At 40.4% G+C, this 12,937-nt stretch overlaps 1 protein-coding gene across 1 annotated transcript in view; it reads right to left on the reverse strand.

Moving 5' to 3' along the window:
* Positions 1-12,937, reverse strand: part of noc2l (NOC2-like nucleolar associated transcriptional repressor) — a 43,052-nt gene that overhangs the window by 29,403 nt on the left and 712 nt on the right. Inside the window, exons 2-12 of the mRNA XM_034086463.1 lie at positions 12,763-12,901; positions 12,225-12,353; positions 11,712-11,892; positions 11,376-11,631; positions 10,317-10,407; positions 10,149-10,227; positions 9,766-9,876; positions 6,488-6,601; positions 6,142-6,330; positions 5,533-5,672; positions 1,912-2,023 (exon numbers count right to left, since the gene is read on the reverse strand). Of these exons, the coding sequence (XP_033942354.1) occupies positions 1,912-2,023; positions 5,533-5,672; positions 6,142-6,330; positions 6,488-6,601; positions 9,766-9,876; positions 10,149-10,227; positions 10,317-10,407; positions 11,376-11,631; positions 11,712-11,892; positions 12,225-12,353; positions 12,763-12,782 (1,422 nt within the window). The 5' untranslated portion in view covers positions 12,783-12,901. The remainder of the gene's footprint in view (positions 1-1,911; positions 2,024-5,532; positions 5,673-6,141; positions 6,331-6,487; positions 6,602-9,765; positions 9,877-10,148; positions 10,228-10,316; positions 10,408-11,375; positions 11,632-11,711; positions 11,893-12,224; positions 12,354-12,762; positions 12,902-12,937) is intronic.

Genomic DNA, 12,937 nt, shown 5'->3' on the forward strand with positions numbered 1-12,937 from the left:
ATATCAAATCATGAACAATCCCATACTGAGGGAATGTATACAAATAAAACCTTTTACTTCACAAGTAACCCCACTGGCATAAGCGTTAGCTATTCTTCCTAGGGTCCAAACACTCATACACACCATATCCATATACACACAAAACAGCTCATCTCATTGAATTAACAATCATGTATGGATGAGAGAATGATCATCCTTTCAACCTTTGCAAAGCCAAACAGAACATTTTAAATCAAGCAGTTCCTCAACAATAGAACACTTTTTCATAGAAATTATGATTAAATCATAATTAACATTAATCCTTGTCTGAATAACCTTAAATTGCATATTTATCCAGCGTGTTCTTTCACGCATTCAATCCTTGAAAATAGGGTATTAAATACAAATCTTTCCACAACCCTAAAGCTGATGGCCTACAAAAGAAAAAAAATAAGTTATAAACCATTATTATAATTATTTGTATTGTAACTTCAATATTGCTACGGTTTCTGTGTCTGAAATTAGCTTTCATATACATTCAGCAAATCGAAATTTGTCTTCCACTTCACCTAACTTTTTCACAAGTTCACCATTAGGAACCCATGTTCTCTGCCAAAGGCACAATAACATTAAACCAGCTGTATGTCAATACTGTCCTTCAATAATGATAATTATCATTGAACACAGTTAATTTTACATACTGCAGTGTTTCTGAGATGACACATTTCTGTGAAAGTACATTCTAGCCAACGTGTGGGCTATTTGTCTACAAGCTTTAGCTTTCACATCTGCCCACAATGCGCTAGTGTGTATCTGTTTTGTATTTGTGTATCAAGCTATTTCTGCCTCTACGTATCTTTGAGCTTTTCTGTGCGTGTGTGCGTGTGTGGTCGTTACTGTGCTCAGTGTGCGAAGCAGAGCAACGCTCCTGGCCGGTGCTGTCTGTACAAACATAGGATGTGGTGGCGGTCTGCGGGGGAGCCAGGGGGAAGTGGGAAAGCATGGGCCAACCCTGGTGCATGCACATACACACACAGCTAGTGAAGCAGGAAGCTCCAAATCCTACACCCCCTTCGGAGATGCAAGAACACACACAGGCACACTGGAGGAAGGGGTTGCTTCTGCTGCTCTAATTAAAACAGTAGCAGCGTACCTCAGCCTGCCTATAACAGTGCCTTAATAAAGGGAACAGTAAAGAAGAAAAAACACAGGAAATATCGTGCGTCACAAATAAACACGGTTTGCTGCTGGGGGGTTAAGGGAGCGGGCTTCGACTGTGTACGGGGAAAGGAGGTAGAGAGTGGGCTATAGGCAGAGAGGATGTGGTCTGCACAGCGTGTTAGGACCAGAGTGCAAACCACAACCAAGCCTGTATCACGTTGGTCAAACTGCTGCATGCACACACGCACACGCACACACACACACACACACCAATCCCAGCATGCCGGGCTAGTAGCTGGCGCCAGCACACCGCTCTCCTCCGGCACACCACAACAACACTGGCCCACAGCATGCATAAACACTTGCACACAAACGACACGCAGACCGCACAATCACATGCTTAACACCTGACCCCGAGTAAAAGTTGTCAGTTGGTGAACCGTGATTGGTCTGATAACAGAGGTGTCTCTCAAACACACACAGTGCTATCTTTCGATGAGTTTCCTCCTGAGCTCCTTCAGTTGTGGCCGTTGAGACCAGAATGCATTTCATACGCCACTGATGTTTTCCACAGCAAACCACCGACGGAACATTTTATCACATCTACCTTTTCATTGTTTCCATGTGTGACAAAGACAACCAACTGACTGTTTATTCTGCATTGTTCAAAAACGTTAAGTTCAGTGAACTGGTGAAAAACATTTAAACTGCAGGAAAACATAAAGCAAGCTGCACTGAACCGGTCAGATCCACATTAATGAGATATCTTACCTCCAGGATGAAAGGCAGCACCGGTACAAATGTGTTGGTGCTGCCGGACAGCAGGGTGAGGGCTTTGCAGCAGTGCATCCTCAGGGGGTAATATCTGGATGTCGGCACTAGTCTGTGCAGAGGAAGAAAACATTGGTCAATGTCTCCACCTGCTGTTGGCTAAATGTACAGTGAAAATGGTGGCTTCTCACTAATAAGTGAAATACGGTTGTGCTGCATTTTACGTAACAATTTAGGAGGCAACCAATTAGTCAAGATATAAGACTTGATGATGAAACCTAATCTGTGTATGTAAGGATAGCTTAAACTAGTTACAGCTCTGTCAGGTAGTGTGTATATATTAGGGCTGTCAGTCGATTAAAGTATTTAATCGCATGATTGTCCATAGTTAATCGCACATTTTTTATCTGTTCTAAAGGTTCTTTAGAGAGATATTTTTCAAGTTTTTAATACTCTTATCAACATATGAGTGGACAAATATGCTTTATGCAAATGTTTGTTTATTATCATTTGATCAATGATAAATATTCTCATGAATATTAAACATAACAACCTCTGAACATTAAAAATATCCGCCTCAATTCAACCTGGAACCTCTCTCATACAATGCAATACAAAGTAAGAGTGTGTGTGTGTGTGTGTGTGTGTGTGTGTGTGTGTGTGTGTGTGTGTGTGTGTGTGTGTGTGTGTGTGTGTGTGTGTGTGTGTGTGTGTGTGTGTGTGTGTGTGTGTGTGTGTGTGTGTGTGTGTGTGTGTGTGTGTGGAGAGAGACCAGTGCATGACATTAAGGATTTTGGGAGATGGCCCTGTGGGCAATCTAAGCTAATTTACAGATGGCCCTGAGCCCAATAGAGATTGCCCTGAAAAATACGCGTGGACGAAATGGCACGAAGGGTTTGGGGGGCCTCCCCCTAGAACATTTAGATTTTTGCAGGTCTGGTGCATTCTCTAGCCTGAATTATAAGATGAACCACCACAATATTATATTGTACAATTTCAATTTTATTCTTCATTTCACTCGTTTGTTCTTGTTTGTGTTTGCTCGCTTGCATGTCCTGCATAGCTATAAGAAATACTTAAGTTGTTGGTCAAGACACTTTCCATCTGATGAAGGCAAATGCCTTCCCAGATGTAAAAAAGTAGAAAACATTACAATCAGTTATTAATGCCAAAACAAACATTATTTACACTATTATGGCCCCTAATGTTTGTAATGTTATCTACTGTAAGTTGGTCGAACGAATGCCTCCTCATCCGGAAGCTGACCGAGCAGCAATCGAGAGGAGCCGAGCGCATCCGCGAAGCACACAAAATGGGACGTCAGAGTTCCCGTTAGACGGCAAATCTAAATATCTTCGGTCAAAATAATTTCCCGTTAGCGCAATACCGCTTCAGTTGCGCCACTTATGTGACAGACAAGAAGAGTATGTGACAGACAAGAATAGTCAATTCTAATGTCTAACACGTAATGTGGAGAAAGAGATGTCCTGGATGGGTTGATTGTGCGTTGATCTGTTGGTAATGCCTCGGGGTTCCGGTGGGCATGTAAACAAATGCATAATGCTGCGCTATACTTTGTGGCCTCACCCAGTTGCATAGCGACACTTGTTGTTTAGGTGTCTTTTAATAAGCAGGTAGTCCTATCATTAGCTAGAACTAGCTGGATCTGATCGATATGGACATAAACGCGAGTGAAGTCTAATCTGACGGGAGAGAGAGATCAGCTGCTGCTGACGAGTCGACACGCAGCTCTGCATGATCACATGCAGCGGTGAGCGGACAAAACACACACTTCAGGTTAGAATATCACACGTAGCCATTTTAATTACCTCTCAAACTACCTAAACTAGTTATAGATATGTTTAGTTTTACTGTCGGGTCACTCATTACTGGATCCGCCAGCTGCATGATACTGGCAAAATAGATTGCCCGATCGGGCAACCAGCAGGTGAGGGTTCATTGCCCGAGCTAAATACTAGATGGCCCCAGGCCATCGGGCAGTCCTTAATGTCGAGCCCTGGAGACACTGTGATGGATCGTTGGAGCTATGTGCAACTCAAGGCATATGCTCGAACGGGAGCTGCCTGGACGCTGCAATCATGTTGCGCGCACTATCCGTGCCGACTTTTCGTACAATGTCCCACTGTCTGGCTACCTGCATAAAGTCAAGTGCTCGGCACAGTTGTCGGTGAAATGTCGCTCCTCTGTTTTCATTGAAACAGCTCCTTATATCCGTTAGCGCAGCTAGCTAGCACCAGATGCTAACAACAACAATACACGTAAGGTCTGCCCGTTCTCACTCTCTCTGTCTCGCTCACGCCACACATACACACACCGTCCCGGTCCTCCCATCAGCCAGTCTGTGCCTGCCGGTGAGCGTGGAAGTGTGGTCTGCCGCAAGCGGACAGCAGGAGCGAGGCTGTCAGCATCAGCTTGTAGATGGTATTTTAAACTCGATGCGCTCTGAAACTACTGGGCGGCCGAGGACAAAAAATACACATGCGTTAATCGCGTTAAAATAATTAGTGGCGTTCATGCGTTAACTTGACAGCCCTAATATATATATATATATATATATATATATATATATATACATATACATATACATATACATACACACACACACATTTTAAATGTACTGTACAAACTTTCTTTTTTTGGAAACAAAGAGTGCTGGAGGGAAGGCATTTCAAAGTCCAACAGTAAACAAACAACATATATTCTTATTAAATATATTTTAAGGGCTGGGTTAGTAGGGGCATCGCATTTGATTGTAGAATTTTACATTTTAATGTATACAACAATAAACTAAAACAGATGTTACCCTAAGTCCTTTCTACTGCTTTAAGTACTATACAGCTGAATATTGAAGCACCACTGCTGTCCTCTGTGCATCATTTATCACTTTTTCATTGAATTCTGTCACAAACAGTTTGGTCACAGCAGGAGACTCTTTGTTCTCACTTCCTTACTGTTCATTTGCTGCTGTGAGTTTAATGTTGGCGTCTGAAGCTGCAGTTGATATTAAGTGTAATTCAGAAGAAAACTAAAAGCAGGTTTTAGTTGCGGGCATTTTACTTCAGGTACTGGTGAGCCAATGAAAACAATTCAGTATCACCGCTTCCATGACACATCCATGACTTTAAGTTTCATCACATATCAAAACACTGCAAATATTTATTTAGTTGTGAGGTCTTAAAGTGCTTATCACATAAAAAAAATAGCTGAATAACTAGGTATTTCTAAAAAGTATGGGTGTTCTAAATCAGCAGATGCTTTTTAGAATTAGAGCTATTTATGAGAAATTACTTGTTTATTTGCCACTATCACTTGTCTGAAAATAATGTAACTTAATGTGTGGACCCAAACATGTGACAAAATAACAAAATGATTAAAAGAAAAATCAATTATGAATACAAGCTGCAGCCATGTGTTGTTTGCATGGCTGCAGCAAATGGCTAACTGCTACATTTTGAAGATTATAGTGCATTAATCACGCAGAGCAATATTACAACCTGAGAAAATCTCTGCTTTTTCCACATTTCTATTGATCATTGTCTAACATGGACATGAACGTCTAAAACCATATTAAAATATAAAAGTGCATATAGATATACTCACTTCACGGTGCCAATTATGACTTGGCAGAGTGGATAGATGAGAGGCTGGAGTACATCACTGGGGTGCAAGGTGCTGAGGACTCGACACCAGAGGGACAGACAGTGGATGTACTGCCAGTTATACACCGACTGGTACGTTTCCTACAGAACACAGGGACAATCCGATTTGTATTATAGTAGCTAAACAGTGAATCTCCATTTGAACTGAACCCTGAGTGTCTCTCTGTTGAGATGTGGTGTGCATGAACAGGCTCAGTAACAGAAGGGTCGGCAGTTCAAGTCCTGATAGGATAAAATACAAAGGCTGGACTGGTAGCTTGAAAGGTGCCAGTTCACCTCCTTGGGACTACCCAGGTGTTCTTGAGCAAGTCAACAAACCCCAACTGCTCCATGGGGCTGAACCATTGGCAGCCTCTTTGCTCAGACACCTCTCCACTAATGCATGAGAATAGATCCCGTTTGTGCATGTGTTTATTTAAGACCTATGTGTGTTAGTAACGCCAGAGTAAAAAACGTAATTCATATAATAAAGTATGTCTTAATATTGATCTTATTCTTAAAATATGTCTAAGCAGACAATCTCCCAGTGCACACACAGACACAAATGTACCTTTTTCTTCATGGTCATGGCGTTTCTGAGGTGGATGGCCAGCTGTCGGATGTAGATGAAGGCGTGCTGGTAAGTGGCCTGTGTGTCCAGCGAGTACATCTCTGTGAGAGTTCGCTGCATGAAGTTGATCATGGGCAGCACATTGGGAGAGGTGAACTTACAGTTTTGTACATAGGAGATGTACATTTGCTGCAAAAAATAAAGAAAAACGTAAGAGATACAAATATAAAATCTTTTGACACACCTGATTTTTTTTATATAAATACTCTCTGCAGGTCACTGTTGCCTTGACGTCCAGGTTAACTGTGCACCCTTTTATCCCTGTATCACTCTGAATTAGGCTCACCTTGAGAATAGGGTTGAGATATGTGTCCTGTTTATGTCTGCAGATTTTGTTGAGGGCCAGGAAGGCGAGAACCCGACTCGTCTCCTCCCCTGTGCTCCACTGCTTCATCAGTTGCTGCACACAAAAACATGGGATGGATTAAAAGCTCAAAATTACATCAGAAACTAAATGAATCCAGCATTCATTTAATGCAGACACTTCACAACATCTTATGATAACTACCGTGAAAACAGAAAAAAGAGAATGTCGAAAAGCTGAACGCAGGTGGCGAAAAACAAATCTCCAGGTTCACTTTGAAATCTATAAAGAGAGACTTGGCCTTTATAATTTGGAATTGAAAAACGCACGACAATCGTTCTTCTCTGACATCATTACCAAAAACAACGCACGTGCCTTGTTTGCTACCGTCGACAGACTAACTAACCCCCCAGTGTCAGTAGCCTCTACATTTCTATCCACCAGGGCGTGCAATGATTTTGCCTCCTTTTTCACTGACAAAATTCAGAAAATCAGACAAGCAGTCAGTGCCTCTGCATCAGGAACAGCAAATGTGTCTCTGTGTCCACCTAATATCAATTCAAACACCATGACACAATTCCATCAGATTAATGATAAAAACCTAGAGGACATTATACAACTTCTGAAATCCTCCTCCTGCTGCCTTGATATTATTCCAACAGGATTTTTCAAAGATGTTTTGCCTTGCATGGCCTCAGATCTAGTTCATATAGTAAACAAATCTCTTCACTCAGGTATTTTTCCTACAGGCCCTGAAAACTGCAGTCATTAAACGCTCTTAAAAAAGAATAATCTAGATGCTTCAGTAATCAATTACAGGCCCATATCAAACCTGCCATTTCTAGGTAAAATCATTGAAAAAGTTGTTTTTCAACAGTTGAGTAATTTCTTGCAATTCAATAACTGTTTCGATGTGTTCCAGTCAGGCTTTCGTCCAAACCACAGCACTGAGACTGCTCTTGTAAAGGTCTTTAATGACATCCACTTAAACACAGACAGTGGCAGAACTTCAGTGTTAGTATTATTAGATCTCAGTGCTGCGTTTGACACTGTTGACCACAGCATATTACTAGACCGACTGGAAAACTGGGTGGGACTTTCGAAAACAGTTCTAAATTGGTTTGAATCCTACTTAAAGGACAGAAACAACTTTGTTTCTATAGGTACATACACATCTGAGTTGACAAATATGACATGTGGGGTTCCTCAAGGCTCCATCTTGGGGCCTCTTCTCTTTAACATCTACATGCTACCACTGGCTCAGATAATGAAAAACAACTAAATAAGTTACCATAGCTATGCAGATGACACACAAATCTACATAACAATTTCACCAGGAGACTATGCTCCAATTCAAACACTGAGTAAGTGCATTGAACAAATCAATGACTGGATGTGTCAGAACTTTCTCCAATTAAACAAAGATAAAACTGAGGTAATGGTTTTTGGAGCAAAGTCAGAACGTATAAAAGTGAGTGCTGAGCTTCAGTCTGCAATGTTCAAAACAACAGATAACGCCAGAAATCTAGGTGTAGTCATGGACTCTGACCTGAGATTCAACAGTCACATTAAAACAGTTACTAAATCAGCCTACTATCACCTAAAGAATATATCTAGGATTAAAAGACAAATGTCACAGCAGGATTAGGAAAAAGTTGTCCATGCTTTTATCTTCAGTAGACTCGACTACTCCAATGGTGTCTTCACAGGTCTCACTAAAAAATCTATTAGGAAGCTGCAGCTGATTCAGAACGCCGCTGCTCGAGTCCTCACTAACACTAAGAAAGTGGATCACATCACTCCTGTTCTGAAGTCTTTACACTGGCTTCCTGTGTGTCAAAGAATAGATTTCAAAATACTGCTGCTGGTTTATAAAGCACTGAATGGTTTAGGCCCAAATTACATTTCTGACCTCCTGCTAAATTATGAACCATCCAGATCTCTCAGGTCTTCAGGGACTGGTCAGCTTTCTGTCCCCAGAGTCAGAACTAAACATGGTAAAGCAGCGTTCAGTTATTATGCTCCAAATATCTGGAACAAACTCCCAGAAACCTGCAGGTCCGCTGCAACTCTGACTACTTTTAAATCCAGATTGAAGACTTTTCTTTTTGTCGCTGCTTTTAATTGAACTATTCATATCTTAGACTGCACTGTAACTTTTATCCATGTATTTTTTCTTTTAACGTTTTAAATTTAAACGTAATTAAACTCCATGACATTTATGAGAGGGACTGCTCGAAAGTAGGATATTTGGGATATCCGTCGTAGCCAGGGTTTACGATCAGTTTTTGGGTGATTTGTACTGAGGAACAAGTATCACATCACCGACAGGTGAAAAATAGTGTTTTGGTAACATGGGGTGTTCAGGTAACATTTAAAGACTTTGTTATGGAACGCAAAGCAGAGTAGGGGGCTAGTACACCCTCCGAGGGTCCGATTGTGGATGTCATGCGAGCAAAACATGGTGAAAACCGTCTGTCTAAATTAAAAATCTGGACGGAAATGTTCGGATTTCCAAAGGGAGGTTCTTTGAGTAAATTAAAAATCAAGAACCTAAAGAATAAATTACAAGAACATGAAGATGGAATGAAGGGTAAAAATAAAGAAGGCTTTCAATGCTCGGTGAGATGTACAGTGTCTAAATTGTTTAAAGTTAAACGTAATTAAACTCCATGACATTTATGAGAGGGACTGCTCGAAAGTAGGATATTTGAGATATCCGTCGTAGCCAGGGTTTACGATCAGTTTTTGGGTGATTTGTACTGAGGAACAAGCATCACATCACCGACGGGTGAAAAATAGTGTTTTGGTAACACGGGGTGTTCAGATAACACTTAAAGACTTTGTTATGGAACGCAAAGCAGAGTAGGGGGCTAGTACACCCTCCTGAGGGTCCGATTGTGGATGTCATGCGAGCATAACATGGTGAAAACAGTCTAAATTAACAATCGGGACGGAAATGTTCGGATTTCCAAAGGGAGGTTCTGTGAATAAATTAAAAATCAAGAACCGAAAGAATTGAACTATTCATATCTTAGACTGCGCTGTAACTTTTAATGTTTATTTTATTAGCTTTTCTTTTTAATGACTGATTTTAAATGCCATTTTCTTAATGTCTTTCATTTTTTGTTTTTGTTTTATTATCTTTTCCTGTTTTTAAATGCCTTTGTCTGAATGTCTTTCATTTTTGTAAAGCACCTTGAATTGCCTGGTGCTGAAAGGTGCGATATAAATAAACTTGCCTTGCCTTACTGACTTACCTTAACCAGATGACGACATTGTTTTGGGAGACAAAGGTAATAAGGTGCAAGCTGGTTGGCGTGCCGCAGGACAGCGCTGATCACTGTGGCCTCCGTCAGGCAGGATAACAGCTACAGGTGGAGAAAGGAACAAAAGAGAGGAAAACGGAGATCAATACAGGCGCGTTTTCAGGATGCAGAAGGACAAGAAGGAGGACTTATCATGGCGTGTGCATCTCTGTTATAAATGTACTGTTCCGTGTCAAAGAAAATACACATTTCTCTGCACTTTATCTAGTGTATGTTTTCACGTCTAACTCACCTGTTAACAAGAGGCAGGACTCAAAGATCGAAAAAGCACAGACAGACATGTTAGAGACGCTTGAAGAGACAGAAAAACAAACCTGAACTACTCCACTGAGATACATCTTGATGTCAACCTGATTCTTCTGCCACTTTGGACTAGATGATGGAAGCACTAGCCTGAGAACAAAACAGAAGTCAGGAGTGAAATGTCTTTCCACAGCTTCATAAAGACTTTAAACAGAAGGCAATTTTGATCCAATTCATACTTTTTCTGGTCTTTTTCTGGCTTCAGGTTGAGCATCCTCTGCAGGGCCACGTAAACATCTCTGATACAGAAGATGACCAGGGAGTTGAACACTGTAGACAGTACAGGTAAAGAGATATTCATGTTGATATATATATTAGATATTTAAATTGTGTGTTGTAACACTCACTGAAAGTGTTTTATAAAAAATTATGTGAAACTTCATGGTGCTGAAATGCTTTTGGTTTTTACCATATCTGGTTGTTGTAGTGGTTACATGTATTTTATAGGGCTGCTCCGGATATTCGGTAGTAATCAGCAGCGGATATTCGGTAGTAATCAGCAGCGAATATTCGTTCCGCGCGCGGGGGGTATTTCGGTGGTTAAGTGTTTGCACCCTCCGAAGAGGCACAAGCTCTTACGCTGATATTGGAGATTTCAATACATTCGAGAAAAAAAAACGAATATCCGAATAACGAAATTGAAACCCCGAATATTCGGATACAGCCCTAGTATTTTATGCAATGCATGGAGGAGTTTCTTTTTTGTTTTACACAATAGGTAAATGTTACAGCAAACAAATACAGTAGTATAGTACCTATACGTTGTTGTTATGGTTATTATTATTATTATGCAGGCTTTTAACTGCATTTGAAATGTATGAAAGTGTGACGCCACCACAGTCAAAATGTAAAAGTGCAACCCGGCACTAATAATATTTAGAGTAAACATTTTGAAAAACAGCTTTCAATTAATTTTTAAGATTAAACTTAACAAAATGTGTGTGTATGGCAACACAAAATGAATTAAAAAAAACAATACTTTTTGGTTTTAACTGAAATGTGTCCATTATATTGCCTTTAATATCTTCCTGCGAAAACTGTCATCGTAAATGTATTGTATCTGGTGTGTTCTAAAGTTACATCAAAATTCTGTCAAATCTTGACAATTTTTTCTGCATATATTTTTCGTATATTAGAATATATTATTATAATAACAATGTTTCCTCGTAGTGATGATGCTATACCTTTTCCATAGGATAGTAATAGTTTAAATACAAATATCCAACATGGTACCCTACCTGAACTGTCGGCCACTTTGTACCGACACTGCGCCCCACCCTCGCCCTTTGTAGTAGCCACGGCGGCCTTAAAGGCCTGGGTGACTTCTCTGAAGAGTCGAGGTGTTGGTTCCTTCTTCATAGCATCTTTCCACTCTTCAACCATTTTGTCTGTGACTTTGATAATCTCCACTCCCTTCTTGGATTTCTTTGAAGCCTTTGAGCCCTCTGCACCCCCTTCATCGTCGTCGTCGTCTTCATCATCAGAGTCGTCCGCCTAAAGGCAAAACACCACAGTATGAAGTAATTTCACTAGAGAACTCAGCATAAACTAAGACACACCAGCAGCTGGCCTACCTCAAGTTTGGATGGCAATTTGTGATATTTTTTCTCATCCTCATCTTCAGAGCTGTCTGTGTCATCAAAGTTTAGCAGTGTTTGGTCGTTTGCTTGCAGAAACTTGTAGAACTCCGGATCTTTGTTCTTTAACCTGGACAGCTGCTCCTTGTGCTGACTGGCCTTACCTTTCTTATCATCTCTATAGAGGAAAAAAAGCACAACAAACGTGTGATGTTGAGATTAAGGTTTTGCTGGGACTAGGGGGTAGAAAGTAAGGAAGGCAGGGAATTGCCTCCTTCCTGCTTTAGTGTTAAAATAATCCTTGCCATAGATTGGTAATAAATTATAACTCCATAATAATAAAAAGCAATATAGCAGTTAAACAAGTGCCTAATACATTAAACATGAAAGTAAGACATAAATAGTAAGATAAATTAACTAAAATAGGTGCACGTTATTCAATATAATATTTCACATGTTACCATCACTATCAAAATGATACAGTTTATGAAGCCATCGCAAAGCACTCACGTCTCAAAGGCTGCAGATTTCTTCTTATCGAGACCATTCTGTTTTTTTGTCTCATCTTCAGAGTCATCTTCTCCTGCAGAATCTAAAGCTGTCAGCAGGAACTCGTCCATGCTGAGGTCCTCCAACTTCCTACAAAGAAGGACACCAGTTTAACAAAGTTAGTAGAGCAACATGTGGGGGGACATATGTGTTACATGTTTTATCTACAGTATACAGCGTCCATTCAAACGTTTGCTTTTCAGCTGACAGCTTAACTTTCTTTAATACAAATAAAGTTGTTATTTTAAACAAAGAGAAAGGACCGAACATGTAGAGCCTTACGTTTGAGTCAAGCTAGCGGTAGCTGCTTCCAAGCTCTCATAACACTAGCTAACGTTAAGCTAGGATAGTTTCGGACACAATGTTAGCTAAAAACGAGTCTTAAGACCCACACAAAAAAACGACTGGATTGACAACACTATATTTAGTAAAAACGACACATATTTGCCGTTATAACTCGTATAATACAACACATATTATAGAACATTTGTCCACAAACCTTTTCTGTTTGGCTGCCATGCTGGATCCTAAAAACGTGATGCGTGAGACTCTCAAACCTCATTACCCACAACTCCCCGCTTCAAAATGAAGAGGTTGGTTTTATGGTTCATGGTGCTCACTATTGCTCCAGCAGGATACTTCCATCAATAACAAAACACCGTGTACATTATTAT

The sequence above is a fragment of the Pseudochaenichthys georgianus genome, chromosome 7 (assembly GCF_902827115.2).
Source record: "Pseudochaenichthys georgianus chromosome 7, fPseGeo1.2, whole genome shotgun sequence".
NCBI lineage: Eukaryota > Metazoa > Chordata > Actinopteri > Perciformes > Channichthyidae > Pseudochaenichthys > Pseudochaenichthys georgianus.